The sequence below is a fragment of the Atractosteus spatula genome, chromosome 5 (assembly GCF_055471065.1).
Source record: "Atractosteus spatula isolate fAtrSpa1 chromosome 5, fAtrSpa1.hap1, whole genome shotgun sequence".
NCBI lineage: Eukaryota > Metazoa > Chordata > Actinopteri > Semionotiformes > Lepisosteidae > Atractosteus > Atractosteus spatula.
Window position 1 is genome coordinate 40,933,239 of NC_142710.1, and position 11,946 is coordinate 40,945,184.

Sequence of the window (11,946 nt, forward strand, 5' to 3'; positions counted from 1 at the left end):
CTTGACGCTGAGTTATAGTATTATATAGTCAGTTATAATATAGTATTAGGAATATCTTACTTATTGATATACAATGTTTTCTTTGTTTCTAGAATTGCTCTTCTATAACTGTCTCCCTGTATTAAGACTCACATAGGCAGGAAGTGGTTTTGCTCTGATGTTTCTGTTCTAGATGGTTGACAAAGAAGCACAGTGATCCCAAGGGATCATATTCGAGTGAAGACAGTGATAAGGCTTCTACTTCTGCAGAGCATAAACAGTACAGTACTGTGCTGGGTTATGTCTTGGGTAAATATGCTGTTGCCATGGAAACCTCTCTTTCCTTGATAATACTTCCCAGCAAAATTGTATTATTTAAACTGTGGCTTATATCGCTTTTCTTTTAGGTAGACCTGAGGGCCCTTTAAGGCAATTCCCAAATTTAAAGGCTGCTGTTGTTTTAAGCAAAACCCTCTGGATGCTGGATCCAATAATATGGAGTTACATTCCTTCATCTCAAAACCACTCTGTATCCCTGTCAGCTCCAGCATTTATAGCTTGGCTGGAGCTGGGCTAGAGAGCAGAGGTATGCCCCCTCCCACTCCCAGCCCTCCAGTTTCCCTCCCTCTTTCTCTGTCTGTCATAGGAGCCTTTTGTTCTTGCTTAAATGTTTTCATTAGGAAACTAAGCGAGACTAAGAGAGAGAGCGAGAGAGAGAAAAGGGAAAACGGCTGTTAACGTCTTGGCTCAGCTCTAAAGAATTTCCTCTCGCAGTCCATCCGATCTCACTGTAGTACAGACCCCCTCTCTCCCTCTCGTTCACTCCCTTCCCTTTGCTAAGTTTCTTTCTCTTGGATCTGCTGAGTGACAGAGACACTTCTCATCCACTCCAGCTGCAGGGACTCAGAAGAGGGCCAGCCATTCCCTTCCTCAGATATGGCCCACCCCACCTCTCCCACACTTGTGCTCCTGCTGCTCTTTGTTGGCCTGGCTCTGGCAGGTAAGAGACTGACGCACAGCTCCAAGGTGTGGTGTATGGTACAGGGCATGATCCCATACTCGACACTGTCAAGGCAGAAACTGGGGATCCTAACTTAGCTGCTAAAGAAAGAACCAAAGAATTACAATATTTTCTGCAAGTACAGCAATAGTTAAACGATATCAAATTGTAAATATATGGAAAACCGACTTTTTATCTAATGCAAAGTGGGAACATAGCCTGGAGATGTTTTTATTCAGTGAGAAAGGGCTAGTGCATTTTTGAGAACAGTAAAAACATTTAAAAGTTATCCTGTGTATACTAAATAAGTCAGGAAAAGTTTATTGCAAAAGGCATTATCGAGTGGCAGATTTGAACAGCCACCAACAAAAATTTCAAGTGCATGTTTTGTGTAGAAATGAGGGCTTGTATTCTTGCTCATGTGTTGTTTGGTGGTTTTTAATGAAATGTTGTTCTTGATCAACTTGGTTTATTGCTGGCACATTATTTTGGCAGATCCTATAATTCTGTAAGATGTTGAAAGGAGCGAATGAGAGACTTTTTTGCCAAAAACCTGCTTTGGAACTCTTTGATTCATTTAATCTTGTGTTACAGTTACATGTTGTGAAGAGGGTTTCCAGGGACATTGGTGAGCCTGACTTTTTAAGTTCAAGTTCAAGTTTTGCACAGAACATCAGCTGTATGCTGCCACTGTTGATCTATTGTAGTCTCGAAGGTTACGAAAGGCTATTTTGTTTTAATAAGGTTTCATCACCATCAGAAATATTATCAGATGAACAATTCAAAAGATATAAAGATTAGTACCAAAAAACCTCTGTAGAGAATTTGTATATAGACTAGGTGATCACCTATCCTCAAAAACTGGTACTATAACAGGAGATTGGCTGTCTCACATCTCATCCAAAGGATACTTAAGGAGGGTTTTGCAAACATGATATGACAAAGTGAGCCAGTGGTAAAATCTGGCTTGAACTGGGAAAATCCCAGTAACTGGTGACCTATGTAGCTTCCATCTACTTATTGACCTAATGAATAACAAACCCAGTCCTCTCTGTGTCACAATACGTTTGTGGAAACATAAAAAAGTGAGATTTGCATCTTTTTCCCACTGAACTGCCAAGATTGCAGCTAAGGAAAAATCACCAGATCTGTTTTTAGGTGAAAATCATGTCCAAATAGCCTGCATTGAGGATGAACTGCAATTGTATCTGTTTTTGCAAAAAAAATAGAGCTGCCTATATTGGTTTCCCTTATAAAGCGTATATTATGAAAAGTCAAGAGTGAATGAAATTGATCCACACCACTTTGTTTGTTTAGTTGCCAGCAGCTCATTTAACCAAGACTGCTCAGCCATTTTTTTAAAGAACTCAGAGAAACAGCCTCTATAACTATGACTTCTATTTCTTTCTTTAGATCTACTCTAGTCCTCAGGATTTAAAACTGTGTTATATCCTTGAAAGGACTCTTCCTCTGACTTAATTTCCAGGCAAACCCTCGGATCCAGGAATCTGAACAGGAACTTAGCAGAATTCTCTATTTTAAACCCTTCTGAATCTGAAGAAATTAATGAAATCTAAAAATTATAGATTTTTCTTAAAGGCTAGAGAGGGCCAGTTTCCCTCCTCTGATTTTCCCCCCATTATTAGCTCTTATCAGTATTTAAATTCAAATCGGCAAATCTAAACACATCTCTAACAACTCCAGTATTCATGTACAGCCATGCACATTCACATAAATTATGAAACCCAACAATTCTCTACTGAATCTTGCTCTTAATCCTTGAACCCTGGCTTTTTGATTGCCAAAGCAGCATTCTCCTCTCCAAGGGTCTATTCACGCAGCTTGGTTGGCAGGGTGCCACACTCCACTCAGCGCACTCCGGCAGAAAATATTCATTAGAAACAACAGTGTTTACACAAGAGCAGAGTCTCTCCAGCTGGGCCTGTTAGTGTTGGGGTGTGAGCACTGATTGTAAGTCTGTATGTAGTGATTTTGCTTTACGTGTCAAAGTTTGTGAAAGTCTGTTGCTCTGCGTGTCTGTACATAAATGGCTTTTGTGTGTTTTTTTCTGAATGTCTGTAAATCAGTGTGTATATCTTTGTGGCATGGTGTGTTAATGGGTCTCAGTATGTCACTGCAGTATCTGTGAACACATTTACTGAGTGTCAACTTTCCTTTAACTGCATCTGAGTGGCTTTAAACTATGCTAAATGGAGATCAGTCATATTAACCTCTATATATTTTTACCAAAGCAAGCTGTAGAGATCTTTTCCCATCTTTAGGAAAGGTCAGTTAAACCAGGCTTCACAAGGGCTGCAGCTGAGTTCTGCATGTGTAATCAATCCTTCAAATGGGGATCTGCTGTGTAGCTCCTTAGGTTTGTAGGTAGTAGTGGACGGTGCTTTGAAACTGCAGTTTATTCCTTATGAGGAATGCCTGGAAACCATGAATATTTAAAGACAGGGCTTGGGGGGACACACTACTATGAGGCTGAATTCCAGCGCTGCTTTTACACTTAGAGCTCACCACTGCCCGCCTTACGCCTGAAGAGATGGAACAAGAAACCACAGAGCAACATGATAGGGAGAACGCAAAGTGACTGTAAATCTGCTTCAGCTTGTGAGAGTAGACTGGGAAAGATATCCTCATCCAGTGGTTTGTTATGTTCTAGATCCTTCCTTCAAACAAAACATGCAAAAAGATCATGTAAAGTGGATATTAATAATAACTCCTTCAACTCATATTTATCTGTTATGTTATGTCTATATAGGGTTGCGTGGTGGTGCAGTGGTTAACTTTGGTTAACTGAGGCCCTGGGTTCAATTCCTGAGGTGCTATCTGCGTGGAGTTTGTACAGTATGTTCTCCTCATGTTTACATGCGTTTCTTTCGGGTGCTCCAGTCTCCTCCCAAGGTCCAAAGACAAACTGGTAGGTTAATTGGCTTCCAGGTAAACTGGCGCTCGCGTGAGTGTGTGCATGTTTGTGTCTATGCCTGCCCTGTAATAAATTGGCGCCCTGTGAAAAGCGTACCCTGCCTTGCTTGCCAGGAGAGGCTCCAGCTCCAACACAGCGACCCTGTATTGGAAAAAGTGATTAAAAAATGTATGGGTGTGTAAATTATATCATGTAACATTTAGTATTAATCGACACACACCCTTTCTTATCCACAATACAAAATATTGCATACTTAGACCTAGTCGTGCCTTTGAGTTACCTTGTTATGGTGGTTATTAAAAAGACTAATGCAAGACTTGGGGAAATTCAACTCTTAAGTCATCTACTAAAAGCAAAGGACTAAAAAGAGATCGGGTGCAATTGGGTGGCCATGCATTACTATTAGGTAACAACGAGAGGCTTTCAGTGCAATTGGAGTCTCATTACTTTTGAATGCTTTGAGCATGTAGTGTAGATGCTATCTCAGCTGTTTTTCAGCAGTAACGGCCTGCATCATAGGACTCCTCTGTGCTGTGCTGTAGAAAGAAATCAATTACATTAACACACCTGAGCCAGGCCAGGGTTTCTCTTCTATATCGGCGAGGTGCAGATCAGGTCATTTCAATTTCTTTGCACCAGAAAAAGCCACGGAAACCAACTGACACCATGTGTGATCCACATGCCAGGTAGTAAGCTGCACTTTCCGTTGATCCAAATAGCCGGAATTCAACTTCCTTGCATCTTCTTGCTGTTATGCATCTGTTATGGCGGACACAGATGTAAAGACTTAAGTCGGTAACCCCACTCACAGCCTGAGTCTGTCCCCAGACAGATACATATATGTTCCAGCGTGGGAGTGTCATACAGTAGTTTGGTTAGATCTGGACTATTATATAGTGTAAAAGGGATATAAGTAAATAAATAGCACTTGCATCCTAAAAATGACCAGTCTTGTCGTGATAATACAACTGCAACATCAAATAAGAACAAAAAGAAACATGATTGCATTAAAAACACATCTGGAAGGGTTTTTGTGTCTATGATATTGTGCATCATGTCAGTCCTGGTACAGAAAGTTGATATTTACAGCACAGGATAAGGGAAAACTAGATAATTCCAGTATTTTAGAGGTGTTCATTTTTATATGGCACAGATTAGTATTTTCACCCTTGGTAACTTTTCACTTCCGTTCTGTTACTTCTCAAAATTTTGGGATCACCAAATATTTTCTTACTGCGTGGTTCCTGGAATCAAATATTGTGAATCACTGAATGATACAACTCCTGTGCTGGAATGCAGCTGAAAGAGATTAAGACATTGCATAGTTATCTAATATTGGAACAGTTACACACTTATCATAGGATGCTTCCTGCCAGAGAATATTGCGTACCTCTTCCGTGAAACTTGGAAGGACTGATCCCCATTATCGTGAAAGGCCATACGAAGGGGTGAGTAGAGTAGTTTACACACAAGGGGTTGGTTACATTTACACATTGTGGTGTCACAGAGTCTTGTTCTCGAGTTTTCGAAACAGAACCAGGAAACGCTTTTTGCAATGCCAAAAAAGCCTCCTTTTGACCTGAGACTGGTCCTCTATGATTTGGATCCACACCAAAACAGAAACCTCCGTCCAGCTATGATAAGGCCACCTTATGATGCCACCTCTCCTCACTTCTCCTCAGACTGGAATGGCTCCAGACACCCAAAGCTGCTAGGGTGCCAGGTCCTGCCCTGTAGACCTAGTTCTATCAAAAGGGAACGCAGCTCTCCAAGACCCCTCCTCCTGATGTAAGCCCCAGCCCTCCTAATGATCTCTCACACCTGCCCCCCTCCCCCCGCCAGCCCTGCATTCACCATGGGAGCCAAACCACTTTCACTCTTAGGAGGAGTCTAAGTGCCGGGAAGTGCACTCCGTGAGGTCAGCAGAAGGCCAAAGACACAGACCAAGACAGCTCATTTGCAGATGGGGAGATGGCTGAGGATAGGGTGCCGCCTCTAGCACTGGTCTGACAGCAGGGTGTAGTAAATTTGGGACCAAAAGAGGAAATAGAGGAAGTCACTGGCACTCCATGTGCCGATACCTGTGGCAATGGCTGGGACTGTAGTACATGTTGGTTTTTTTTGTATGTAGGCATATAACATATCTATTATTTTTGCAGAACCCATGTGTGATATGCTGCTATGATTGTCTGGCTTTCATCGTCAACATTGATGTCACATAAACCGCCAGAAACTGCCAAGCACTTCCAAAATCTAAAATAACGCCGGAAATTAACATGGAAGCCAAAAACCATGACAAATGTTTCTGTAGGACTTTTTACTTTATTACTTTTACATAAGGTGGTGAGCACCAATGATCAGTGTAGCCATTAGCTGCCATTATATCTTTTTGTGTACTTAATACAATCAGAAAAGAAATGTGTTCATCTTAAATCAGCAATGGAAAAGCAAATAAACCTCCCTCTGGAATGTATACTCCCTTAATGGGGCCTTAGAAAAAAACACACACATCTTCAACTCGAGCAAAAAGCGTCGATCTTTCCCAGAACAATGAATCAAACATTTCGGAATGTATTGTCTAACAATCCAGAGCCCCACCCGTTTCCCAGCTCCAATGTTTTCCTCTGGAATAGAGCAAAACATCTGAAGGCTTTTGGACAAGTGAGATGTGAGCAGTGCTGTGTGTGCCAGACTCCAGATCTTGGTTCTAATAGGAAACATGTGGAGAAAGGCTGTCACTGAAGGGAGCTGGCACAAGCTGCACCTCTGTGTCACCTTAAGCAGTTGTAATGAGGGAAGAGAACGTCAATATACTGAAGTATGTGCTCTGCTGAGTTTATCGTTTCTGTTTTCCTTTAAAACCCCAACCTTCAAATCTGAAAAAAAAACTAAAAAGGAGCAAGTCTTGAAAGAAAAGCATACTTTGGTTGTTATAAGTAAAATGCTCAGATTCTGCATCTCTGCAATTTTTTACCTCAGTGGATTTTTTGTCAGAATTACAGAAGGCCTATGAAAGACGATAGCTGGTTATATAAGTGTATACCCAGTATAGAATAATGATAAGATTTCTACCAGATGTATTTGTTGATTTTTTTTTTTAGTGTGCAGTTTTTACAGTTTTTTATAGTGTGTTTAGTGAGGCTGGACCAGACCTCTTGGGACATTAACAGAGAAGAGTATCCTGAGGATTTGATTCAAGTATTCAAAACTCCGAAGGGTCAACCAAAGGTTGCAAGTGGAAATTAAGATGAAGCACTTTTAACACTGGAGACAAGAGGAACTAATGTGCAATTTTATCAAATCTGTTGTAGGATATTGGAGTACAATAACATCACTGTTCTTAAATACCCAGTGATAACTTAAGTCTTTGCTACATGAGATCCTTGATTCAGTTAACTGCACCCAATGAATGGCCAGAACAGTCTCCTTTTGTTTTGACTCTTTTCAGGGTTGTTTGGAATTTTAATTCAGCTGCCCCAAAGATCATCTGAGATGTCTTTTATCCCACAATGTTAGAAGAATCTCATAGTTCTATGGCTTGAGCTCCAGGTTTAGACAGATAAACCCTTTATCAGGTCAGTTCTTAATTTCTATGCTTTCAATTTGCACTTTTGTGGCACATAAATATACCACTTCTTAATTTAGAATGCTTCAAGTTCTCACTGTTAACATGCAACATGTCAGAGTGTTGGAGCCAGTACAGGCACACATGAAGGGATGAATAGGATATACTGGTTGACACACAGACAGCTGGAAAATCTTTTTATGACTGTTCTTCCAGGCACTGCTCATCTCACATGAGCTTGTGTGCCTAATTTTCAAGCATTTTCTCCACCTCTCACCACACACCACTAACAACAGTCCTGCCTTCACGTTTTTCATTAACTTGATAAACATTACGAAACAGTTCAAAAATGACACTTAGTACAACTATATGCTTATATTTAATATTCATTTACGATTTCAAGTCTGTGGTTGGGAATGGACCAAGACTCTCACCCACCTGCACACACAAACATCTCAGTTTCCTGTATTCCTATAGGAGTTTTGTTTTGTTTTGCTCAGGAGTGCATCAGCCTCATATATCGAGAACTGGCCTGTAACAAGAATGACGGTTTGAGTCAGATTTTTAATCCACCTTGTGAGCCAGTCTGGCACCTGCAGAACATTTCGAAAAAAGACAAGAGACAAACCACGGGACATTATTTGACTTCCACTGTAAGACAAATGACTCGTGGCATTTTGTTTTTGCGCCTTCCCTTCGTGACATGTTAATTTTCATATCGAAGCTGATTAATCCTGACGGCCACCCTCTGCTTTGTCAACAGGACCTGGGCCTGGCCTGTTGCCCAGAGCCTCCCATGTCAGTGCCTGTCATGAACATGGTTCCCTCCACCACAGGCTGAACGCAGTGGAGCAGGTAACAGGCTGAACACCTTCATCCTGAGCTTCGGCATTCTAGACTCTAGCACTGCCACACCACACAAGATAACATTCCCTTTACACTGCCTTTGCTTAATATTTTTTCAAAGGCTATAGGTTACTAGTAACTGAAAATATGTCTGTCTTACCCCTGTTTTGATTAGTTTTAATTCTTCTTCCCTTAAGTCACCAAAGTGTCACATCCCAGGTCTAAGATAGCAAAAGGAAAGATTTCTGCTCACACTGCTCTCTATTTTGTATGGCCTGTGTCCATCTCAGCGTGTGGAAGATGCAGTAGGAAAGCTGGAGGCAGAGGTGTCCATTCTCCTCGACACCATTGAGGCCCCAGAGTGGCGCCCCCTGCTGGATACTGCAGGTCCTGTCATCGACATTCTGGACAGCAAGGGTGAGGAAACCGCTCTCTTTGCAGCCCTTTAGCAACCCTGGGAAACCGAAGGGAAGCAGGCTGTAACACTGAAGACTGAAATCGGAACCCTTTCTCAGCTATCCAGTTTTTCCAGTTTCTGTGGGTTTTTGTAATTGACAAAATTTGACAAAAGTTTCATTTAGGGGATGGCTCACAACACACTATCACTAGACTTAAAACTCCTACCCAACGACCATTTGTACTACATGTACAGTATTAGAAATAAAACACTAAGTTAACTCTATTCTCTCTATACCAGTGTAATCACTTGTCCATATCTTCCAACGAAGCCCTTACACTCCTCTGTCATTGGTCCATCTTCTGTCTTTCATTTTTTGCACACAATTACAGGTTACACTCCTCTCTAATGCAGATCAATGGCTCCCTCTACTGTTGTCACCAGGCTGAGCTACCTATTTTCTCATCCTGCAGATTCCAGCTGAAGAAAACACTTCATACAGCGAACATAGACTGGACAACACAGGGTAGTGCAGTGCCTGGCTTTTACATATCACAGAGACAGCAGCTGATTCTGGTTGCATCCAACAGACAATGATTTTAATGGCCAGTGCCAATACAACAATTAATCCCTAATCAATGTTACAGATTCCAGTACAATGGATTTGTGCTACAAGTATTTTCCTCTATATATTTTTTTCTATTTTTACTTTTGTAACTGGAGGAGTTATAGCAACATGTTTTGTTATTAATAGATGTTTGAATAAGAAATGTAATAAAAATCTTCTTTATAACACAGCTTCCATGTGAATTTTGATTTCAATTACAATCATCTTCGGTGCTTTGATGTCATATAAACTGCCAGAAAAAAAAACAAAACATCTCTATTCAAATTTGAATTCTAAAGGACCCTGAGAATCTTGTACCCACTTCATCCATCACTGTAGCTGGGCAGATTGAGGCTGTGTAGCCATTATGCACAAACAGCACCACTGCACAGTAGGTCATGTGGAGTAGTAAGAAAGTTTGAATTAAAGTAGATCTTTAGGGAGGCTACACTGTAGAAAATGGATATCAGCTAGGACACCGGGATTTTAACAACTTTACTCTTTTAAACAGTGCAATTGTTTCTTTAATGATCAAGTACTCAGGACCTCAGTATAACATCTCATCTAAAGGACAGCCGCCTCCTACAGCACAGTGTGTTAGGAATCCCTGGTGGGAAGATACAAGAATCCTGTGCAGACGCAGGCACGGGTAGTGCATGAGGCAGGCGAACAATCCAAAACGAGAGGCAAGGTCGTGGTCAAAAGGCGTAAGGTAAATCGTAATCGAGGGAGAACACCGGTGGCAAACAGCCCGAGGCGAGAGGCGAGGTCCAAAGTCGAAAAGGCAGAAGGGGAGTCCGATATCCAGAATAAACGAGGTACGAGAAAACGCCAAGTAGCGCTCTCTAGGAGTAAACTCAATACCGAGCAGCGGGAAGCAGGTAAAGAAGGTATAAATAGCACTGCGCACCGCACACCGCACGGTGGAGTGTGTGCAGATGGTTTAACTCGTGCGGCGGCGTTTGTTAATAATCACCCGCTGCTGGTGCTGATTAGATCGCTTAAGAGACGGTCTTGACTGCCTGGCGGTCGTGACACAGTGTCCCTGATCCGCATGCTGAGTCATAGGTTGAAAATGAATGCAATGTTTGACAACGGTGAAACACACATCTTCATTTATTTCCTGGGAGGCGTGCCACAGTCCAGTGATATATGGATGTTTTCACCAGCCCCCCTGACCCAAACTATAAGCCAGTGGTAAAGTGGTAAGGAAAGAATTCTGAAATTAATGGGCTCAATGCTAACCGAAAAAGATAAGATAGATAGATACTTTATTGATCCCGTGAGGGAAATTGCAGTGCAACAGCAGCTTAACACAGACAACATAGCAACAATGTAACGAATGATACAATAATAATAATACAGTACATACAATACAATCAGTACAGTGAGAAGTGCACTAAGAAGAGTTCAGAACAGTCCAGAACACACAAAGAACAAACCAGAACCCAACGGCGTTGGATCCAGAGCAAGACACCTGGAATTGATGCTTAAAGACTCCTCGATTCTACGGGAGCGCCAGAAGGAAAGATGGCGAGACGGACCTTGGCCTGCCCCCAGCAGCATTCTTCTTAGTCTCAGGCCCGTGCGCCTGATCCCTCTGGACCTCGTAAATCCATCTCACCAGGAGCCCTGCCCCTCTTACCTCAGCTTATTAAAGATGGACGCAGAAGCAAGAGCTTCGACAGTGATCACAAGATCTAACTACATCTTGCCCAGTAAAAGGTTCTACCAGCATTTTATCAAGAAATTTGAGAGTTGCTAAAATGCATGTGTTGCAGAACAGGGAAGCGGTGCAGTCCAATAAAATATAACAAGTTACCAGTTTATGAGCGTACTTTGGATATGCTTTCCTTTTCTGGCAATGCTCAGAAGCCATAAGATTTTCTGTCTTCACTGAGACTTCACAGAAAGCGAGCCCATTCTCTAAGCTTTACTATAATCAAGAGAATTCTCTTCAGTTTGCACGTTGCAGTCCACATCACTTTGCACGATGGTTTCGTCTTGGCTGATGAGAGGACATGGGGGTCTGAATGAACAAGACCTTTCTGGTCATTAAATTCAGGCATGTTCTTATGGAACCACACAAAACAATACAGAGTCCACTTAAAGTACCTTATCACCATCATCACTGTACTTTAGCTGTGGATTCTGTTATACCTTGCATGTCACTTGTTGTTTTGACATAAAGCAATAAATGACAACTGTGGTGCTACTGGCTGATCTAAGCTAGTCAGAAACACCTAGCTGTCTTTTAGGTAAGATGTTTCCTGGTGGTGGCAAGTAGCTTTTAATGTACAGGGGACAAAATAATAATAATAATTGCTATAATTGCTTACACTTATATAGCGCTTTTCTGGACACTCCACTCAAAGCGCTTTACAGGTAATGGGGACTCCCCTCCACCACCACCACCAATGTGTAGCCCCACCTGGATGATGTGACAGCAATCAGTGTGCCAGTACGCTCACCACACATCAGCTATCAGTAGGGAGGAGAACAGACTGGTGAAGCCAGTTCATAGATGGGGAGGCTGTACATTAGAAGGCCATGATTCATAAAGGCCAATGGGAAATTTGGCCAGGATGTCAGGGTAACACCCCTACTCATTTTGAGA

At 41.9% G+C, this 11,946-nt stretch overlaps 1 protein-coding gene across 2 annotated transcripts; it reads left to right on the forward strand.

Annotated features, from left to right (window-relative positions):
- The first annotated feature begins 748 nt into the window (after positions 1 to 748).
- LOC148835082 (uncharacterized) lies at positions 749 to 9,518 on the forward strand. 2 transcript variants are annotated; one of them, XM_088917385.1, is made up of 4 exons: positions 749 to 979; positions 8,243 to 8,334; positions 8,616 to 8,742; positions 9,196 to 9,518. In XM_088917385.1, the coding sequence occupies exons 1-4, from the start codon at positions 916 to 918 to the stop codon at positions 9,204 to 9,206; spliced, it is 294 nt and encodes a 97-aa protein (XP_088773511.1). In that variant the 5' UTR covers positions 749 to 915; the 3' UTR covers positions 9,207 to 9,518. The 2 variants fall into 2 exon arrangements, with proteins under 2 accessions (XP_088773511.1, XP_088773510.1); XM_088917384.1 differs by lacking the exon at positions 9,196 to 9,518 and having other exon boundaries at positions 789 to 979; positions 8,616 to 8,908.
- Positions 9,519 to 11,946: the final 2,428 nt, after the last annotated feature.

Coding starts and splice junctions, on each gene's coding strand:
- LOC148835082 (XM_088917384.1), top strand. CDS start 916: ATGGCCCACCCCACCTCTCCCACACTTGTGCTCCTGCTGCTCTTTGTT. Junction 980..8,242: donor TGTTGGCCTGGCTCTGGCAG/GTAAGAGACTGA, acceptor CTTTGTCAACAG/GACCTGGGCCTGGCCTGTTG. Junction 8,335..8,615: donor GGCTGAACGCAGTGGAGCAG/GTAACAGGCTGA, acceptor TGTCCATCTCAG/CGTGTGGAAGATGCAGTAGG.